The sequence below is a fragment of the Poecilia reticulata genome, linkage group LG12 (genome assembly GCF_000633615.1).
Source record: "Poecilia reticulata strain Guanapo linkage group LG12, Guppy_female_1.0+MT, whole genome shotgun sequence".
NCBI lineage: Eukaryota > Metazoa > Chordata > Actinopteri > Cyprinodontiformes > Poeciliidae > Poecilia > Poecilia reticulata.
In genome coordinates this window covers 1815310-1823124 of record NC_024342.1, presented here as the reverse complement: position 1 = coordinate 1823124, position 7815 = coordinate 1815310, and the positions used below count along the sequence as shown (strand labels likewise).

Below are 7815 nucleotides of genomic sequence, written 5' to 3'. Positions count from 1 at the left end.
TTTTTGTTCTCTGCTAAATTATTTTTGATGATAAATTCAGAAACAAGCATAAAAATCAAAACATCTACAATAGTGATAGTAATATTAATAATAAAATAAGTCAGTGCAAAGTAGCCTATAAATTCTTTGGTGGGGGGCAGTGAGGGACCTGGATAAAGGCTTGGGGGGCGCTGGCCCAAAAAAGGTTGAGAAACACTGATCTAAAGCGTTGCAAACTCCAGATGGACATTTGGTCAGCATTTATACTGACCTGCTCCAGTGTGGCCCCGGAACTGCTGGATTTTAGCCCCTGTGCTCCATTCCCAGCATGCAATAGTGTTATCAAAGGACCCGGTCACTAGCTTCTGTTCATCGAATTTCACCGTGGCACATGTGTGTGTCTGAATTCCATAAATACACTGTCCAGTTCGCACGTCCCATAATTTGGCAGAGAGGTCATCAGACCCTGCAACAGAAGGAGACAAACATGATGACAGCAGGCAGAGTCACATTCTCCACAGAGTCACACAGAGGAACTGACGCAGTCAGAGCCAGAGCCAATCAAAGGTACCTGTGCAGAGCAGGCCGTCCTTGTAGTACAGGGCGTAGACTCGGGCACTGTGGCCAATCAGGGACGACGTCTCAAAGGCCTCCTGGTCCTTCAGCTGCATCATACGCAGTTTAGCTTTTAGGTAGACGCCCTTCCAGTGGGCTGCATCCTGAATGGATTCATCGATCCGCCAGCCTAGCTCCCGACACACACTCTGCCACACCTCTGTGCACGAGCTGATCACCTACACACACACACACCTAAATAGCTTTAATTTAAATAGCTGCTGGGAGTTAACTAATAAGACTCATGACAGGTTTCATTACAGTTCTATGTAAATATTAACTTTGTATTATCATCTGATGTTGAGTGACCCAACATAAAGTTATGCAAGTTCCTGATCTGGCTGCAATTACCAATTTTGTAATTGAGTAATTCTTATTTTCCGATTAATCAATTTATATTGATGAATAGTCCAGGAGAAAAAATGGCACATTCTGTAGATATTTCATTAAACCCTTTTTGTACAATATTAGAAAGGATGCAAATAATTTGATTCCTTTAAATAAGAAAACATTTTATTGCCGTATCAGCTTTACTGCAGCTAAAAACAATCCTAACATCAACATGTGAAAAGCTGAGCCCTTTCTGCAGGACTTAACATCAGTATGGTGTATAACTGAATAATAATTAGAGAGCAAAAGCTGGTTAGTTAAGACAATTATTTACTTTTTCTTTTTTTTTTTTTTTTACAGATTTTGAAGCAAGTAAAGCTAAAACTGCCACTTGAGGAGCTTTGGGTAGAACAGATTTACAGGCAAATAAATGTTTTATCATAAATGCAAAATGTAGATATTTTGTGCAATTTTGGCTTACTTATTGCTCTAAATATACTATTTATTCAGCAAATGGCTTTTTTAAGTCTGTGTACTCCAGTTAATGATTGATTGCTAAATTTGCTGACAATTATTTCAATAATAATAATAAATACTAATTATTTTCACAATTAATCTTTTCAGTGCTGGTTTCTGTTGATATTTTCTCATATCTTAACCTTGTTGTCATGATGCCAATATGAAGCAAACCGGGCATCATATCAGAGGAGCTTTGCTGCCATCCAGTGGTCGGAGTGCGACTCTACAGCATGAAGCTGTATTTAAAATACTACCATGAACCAGAACAAAGTTTATACTGTAATTCAATGTTATTCCTCCATTTACTGTGATGGACTGTTGTATCATGTTACACTACATGGGCTCAGGACCTTTACCTTATTCCACTGTTTGCAGACCAAGCAGCAGGTGAGCAGGGTCTGAGGATCCAGCCACCGCAGCAGGTAGAAGGCCAGCTCGAGGGGAAGGAGACGCAGGAAATCCCGTTTCAGCAGCGTCTCCAGGCCGTTGGACAGGTGACGGAGCTGGGCGGCGCCGCTCAGAGAAATGAGCTGATCCAGACACTGGTTACGCTGCTGGTCGCTAAGAGAAAGGAAGGTGGCAGAGACCGACTCCAGCCACCCCTCAAAGGCCGTTTTGTCCATGGGCACATGACCAGCAACACCTGCAAGAGCAAGGAGTCCAAAGCATGGCTTTCAGTTATGCGTTTACTAAATTAAGGATTTATTTTGTGCTCATGTGGAAAAAGCAGATGCATACGACTTTCTTTAGTATTTAAACTGAAACCAACAAGAGGACAGAATCTGAAATGTAAATGTTCAGCGTTGGAGCAGAGTTCTCAAACCCTCAGTTCACTGAGCCAGGTTCTGGTTCTGCTGGAGGTTTCTTCCTGTTAAAGAACAGCTTTCTCTCTCCACTGTTGCTACATGGGTTAGTATGATTATATGCAGTGAGTTATAAAAAAATATCCTTATCCTTTCAACTTTTTCAAATATTGTCAAAATACAACCACCACATTTATTCTATTCAGATTTCATGTTATCAACCAAAAAACTATGAACTGGGAAGAAAATAGTACTTAGCTTCCCAAATTACAAATAAGAAATCTTAATAGTGTGGTGTGCACTTTTATTCAGTCTTATTTACTCTAATAACACTACACAGTGCATTTCAATGCAGTCGATTTCCTTCAGGATTCACCTAATTAGTAAACAGAGTACATTTCAGTGGAAAAGCAGCAGTTGTCTGAAGTTTGATACAGACCATTAGTGGAAACAGTATCAACAGATGTTTCTCAGGAAAGTCAGTGAAGCTTTGCGCTGGGAGGTTGCCACATGTTCAGTCCTGATCCAGCATTCCCATCATTTTCTCTCAGCCGTCTCCCAGATTATTTTACATTTCCTATTCACTTCATATTCCAGAAGAAACTCTACATTTTTGTTTGCAAGCAGAAAAACAGTCACACCTGCTGGATATCATAGTGTTTGCATTCAGATACCATGAATAAAAACGACCAACTTCAGAGAAAATATTAAAGGAACCAGGGACTTCCCCTTTAAGCATCTCCTTGGATACGAGGCGAGAGTAACTCTCTCATTAAAAGTTTTAAACGATGTTAGCTGGTAAAGTTCAAATATTTCTCTGCATATTTGTGTTCTGAGAAAGCCTGTCACAAGAAACAAATCAATTCATCGCATTTTAAATTAAAAGGAGCTTGATCATTTTCATTTGTTGTTCTCGTGTTTCTCTCTTTCTACCAAAAGTCTGGATGAGAAAGGCTTCAGTCGGGTCCTTTGGCCTCAACTAAACCTGCTAAGAAGGACAATGTTGACAGAGACAGCAGTTTCCTGTTGTCTTCAAACACTTTATCAGCTGGATAACTGGAGGGCACAGTAAAGAAAATTGTTAAGAGTAATTTCGAGTTTTTATGCACCTGGAACGAATGTCCAACAGAACTACACCAATAGTGCAAAAATGTTAAGAAGGTTGTGACCTCTAACATTAGTTCAACAAACCATGTGGTTTTTCTCCTTCACTTTGCATAAACATGTATTCTTTATATCCTGTATGACCTTATCTGAGCTAGATTAGTTGAACGAGATCATCGATTTTTCAAAAGTTGTATAAGTTGTGAGGTCAACACATTTATCAAAACAGGACGGCTGCAAAATAGAATGATCTTCCAATGACAGGTGTATCTGCGTTTAGCTTTAAATGTGTAAAGTTTACAGAACCTTCTAGCCAAGAAGGTTCCGCAAAGTCCTCCTCATACGATGACATCTATTGTCATCACAGACAATAAATTAGATTGTATTTCGCATAAACTGGGCTTCAAAGCGGGTTGCAGTTACCACTGCAGCTGACAGGCGTCCCCTGGCAGGTGGCGGTGGACGCTTAACGTAACTTCATTTCTGAATAAAATGTTCCTGGTCCTGTAAGAGGAGCAAATTTAGTCACCCTGACATGAAGGTGCATCGATGCACTGTTTGTTCGGATTCTGCGCCTGAAAAACCTTTATTGTCCATAAACGATCTCAGCAACACCGCACATCTATGAGCAACTTAGCGAAGACTGTTGCTGTCTTACTCATCTTATGTGCAAAATAATTATCATGGGTCCAATTGTCACTACAGGCAGTTTAAATGCAACACATACAAGTTTAACATTTCCACCAACCTGTAAGTTGCAGGAAGCTTTTCTTCGCCTCTTTCCTTGTTTAGTCAGCAGCAGAGTTAGCTTCCAAAAGCTAACCTACCTAACTAATTACACTGTCCACGTAACATAGCCACCTAGCTTCTGAGATCTAGCTACCATACATAGTGCATTTGATTGTTTAATGCTTAAATGCAACGTTTTTAACCTAAACGTCTTATTCGCATTTTGAAAGCAGAAAAACCAGCAGGGAGCAGACAAGGATATCAGTATTTGACAGCATGAAAACCAGCCGATAATAGAAACGCATCATCCTCGCCAACGCACGTAATGCCCTGCGCGTTGTCTCAAAGGATGTACCTAAAGCAAACTACTCTCTAATACCAGAAATTAGTTTGTAGCTTGTTATTCTTTTAAACAGTTTCATTAGATTATTCATATTCTCGTAAGAAACGATAGTAGCATTTATTATACTTGTAAATTATTTGCCTGTACGACAAACCAACGGACATAATTTAACATAGTTCGCAGGTATCTGACTTCCGGTGTTACACAAATAGTGTACCGGATTGAAATATGGATGAAAAACATGACCGGGGTGGGTTTCCTTTTGTTAGGTTCCCACAAGTTGCTTTCTGTCGTGAGATTAGGAAAAGCCTGTATAGGAACAGGTGGCAGATATTTCTGACAACAGCCACGCAGATACTATGTTTAAAAAAAAAATCTTTACCTGAAAAATATTCCAGCAGGGCCAAGCACAATTTGAGCTTCATGTCTCTCAAAAAATGGGGACTCAGACCAGTCCAGAAATAGTTGAATGACATCTGCATTATTTTAAAGTTATTCAAAATTCAGTAACTCAGTGCGGGTTTTTCCTCTGTCCTCTGTCTCAACTAGGGTTTTGAATGAATGTGGAATAAAAAAAAAACACACTTTTCATTTGATTCTGCTGTAAAAAAATAAATCAACAAAACAAAAAAAGGTAAATTGCTTGTGCTTTTACCTTTCCTGCGTAGGATTCCAAAGCATTTCATATCACAGTCATTCAGTTTACATGCCAATGGTGGCATAAGATACTGGATGTTAGCCACAGCTGCACTTGGAAAACCAGCAAGGAGTAAACAAGGGGAAGTTTGACAAAGGTGAGGCTGTCATGCACCAGCGCCACCAGGTGTCTCTTGCCCCAGGACACAATGACTAAGGCAGACAGAACCGACATTCCACCAATCGATAGATGAACTTCTACAATCACCATTGTCCCAAATGTAAATGAACAAGAACAATTTAGAGTTTGACAGGAAAAGTTATTTGGTAAATTAGATGTTGAGAATATTTTTTGTAATATTTTAAAATAACTAAATAATATATTTAAATATTTTTTAGATCTGAATTTCTGCTTGACAAAGTCTTATTTTCAACTAAGAGAAATTTCCGTCTAATTCTTTTCTAAGTTGATATTGATATTTGTTCTTTATCAAATATATAAATCCTGAAAACAAATTAATTCATTTTATCTTTTTGTGTCATTAGTGCCATATTCAGACTTCGAATATGGCACTAATGTGATGTCTTAGATCATCAAAAAATGTCAATATCAGACAAAGACAACATGTACACATACAAAATGCAACTTTGCAAATTATTTTATTAATCCATCAACCCATTTATATATCTACAACTTATAGCAATCACTGGGCAAGAGGTACACCCTGACAACTCAGAAAGACAGAGAAACAACAGTCTCTCTCTCACACACACCCTACGCACACACACACGCACRCACRCACGCGTACACACACACACACACACACACACACACACACACACACACACACACACACACACWCAYRCACAYACACACACACACTCCTAAGAGCAATGTAGAGAAACCAGTTGACCTGAAGAAGTCTTTGGACTGTAGGAGCTACAGTAGCATGATTTCATTAAGGGGCTTAACCAGTTTCTAAGAAGATTTGTTTAATTGTTTCTCTTTAAAGAAGGTGTTTGAAGAATTTATTTGATCAGTTTCAGAATGTATATTGTGATGTTTGAATCTAGGCAGATTTTAGGACAACCTTGTTGGTAGCTGTTATTACATATCTAGGTAATGGGTGGACCTATCATGGAAAAAGTACAGAACTGGGTCAAACAGATCATGTTTTGTCACAAACCAGGAATAAATTGCTTTGAGCCTTTAAATAGCTAGTGTAAGAGCTTTGCTAATAATGTACTACAAAAGATTTCTGTAAGAATGACAATTTAGTGTAATACAATAAAGTGCTTTAGAAAATTCATTGAAACTACTCAACTTCCGTTGTCTTTATACAAGTTTGTGAATAACATTTTGATTTGTTGGCAAATACAATTTATGTGAGATTACGATGTTGGAACACACGGGGTACTGCAGAGAACAAGCAGACCCGGAGGTGTCAGGTCCAGATTGTTCAGATAAAGGTTTCTGAGCACCTGCTGGTGGTGGAGGAAGGGAGACTGAACAAGTGATAGATTTCTGCTAATCTCTGTGGTGTGGCGAAGCCACTTAAGCTTCTGTGGACACTAATGAGCTTGGAAGTAAATCCTGGCCTGGACTCTCTGGAACGTCCAAATTTAATATGTCCAAGTTGTTTGGCTACTTCATGCACAGTCCAGCCTCTGGAAAGAGTACGACATACTGGAGTGAGCTGTTTTTTATCCAGATCTTCTATAATCTGTTAGCATTTTCTAGTGGGGGAACAGAAGATATAAGAAAACAAAAGGAAGAAACAACTTTTTAAGACTGTAAGACGTATAAACAACATGATTTTAAGTAAGCGACCAGATTGGTGGTAAAATAAGGGGAATATGAATATCAGTTGGACTAAAAATATCAACATGTCTAAGTTTTATACATATGAAAAAGTTTTTCATTCGTGGGACGTCACACAAGACACATCTTATGAAGAGCTCTCAACCTCTGTGTTTTCAAACCATACTGATTGCACCAGATAAAGACATGTTGCTAGACATCTGGATGTTCCACTGAGTGGACAGAACATCATTTTCCCAGAAACCAGCTGTGTTCAGATGCTCCTCACCAGGTTTCCAATAGAGTCAAAGGAATAACCTGAAGAGATGTCCAAGAGTCAAAGACCACAAACTGAGAGCTTTAGAAAGACATTTTTGTAGGTGGGCATTTTTCCATTTAAATAATAAGTAATCCACTCAACGGTTTTGGGTTCTTTGCACATTTACTTCACAATGCTCCACTGCTGAAGAAAAAAAAATCTGTTTTCTTCAGAACATTTGGGCAAGCCAAGAAAATACTGGGTTAAATGGATCTGGCCAGATGAGACCAATGTTGAACTTTTTGAGTGAAATTGCACAAAACCCATATTTATAGAAGAAATAGCGCTGCACTTCAGTTTTATAAGCCTGGTGGGCCACCAGGCTTGACTTGTGCCCCCACCAGGCTAAGAATTGTTCTAACCACTTCCGATCTTTACTGGTCTAAATGCTCAGAACTTCAGCAAATAAAGTCAAGAATAGGGGATAAACAAGTTTGAACATTTTAATTAGGAGGAAAAGACTGAAACAACAGTTTTTTTGTTTGGCTTCTTAAGACTCCGCAATTGGTATTTAGTGCTAATAATATCTTCCAGCAACACATAATTACCTAGTCATATTTTCAAATTTCCTGTCAACTTAAAAAAAGAATTGACTCAAAAACAGGGTTTGCAGCAGGATGACTACCACCGGGCTTAG

The 7815-nt window shown here is 38.8% G+C and overlaps 1 protein-coding gene across 1 annotated transcript in view; it reads right to left on the bottom strand.

Moving 5' to 3' along the window:
• Nucleotides 1-4586, bottom strand: part of fbxw2 (F-box and WD repeat domain containing 2) — a 9947-nt gene extending 5361 nt beyond the window's left edge. The window contains exons 1-4 of the mRNA XM_008423172.2: nt 4099-4586; nt 1800-2086; nt 551-773; nt 251-445 (exon numbers count right to left, since the gene is read on the bottom strand). Of these exons, the coding sequence (XP_008421394.1) occupies nt 251-445; nt 551-773; nt 1800-2066 (685 nt within the window). The 5' untranslated portion in view covers nt 2067-2086; nt 4099-4586. The remainder of the gene's footprint in view (nt 1-250; nt 446-550; nt 774-1799; nt 2087-4098) is intronic.
• Between the last annotated feature and the right edge of the window lie 3229 nt (nt 4587-7815).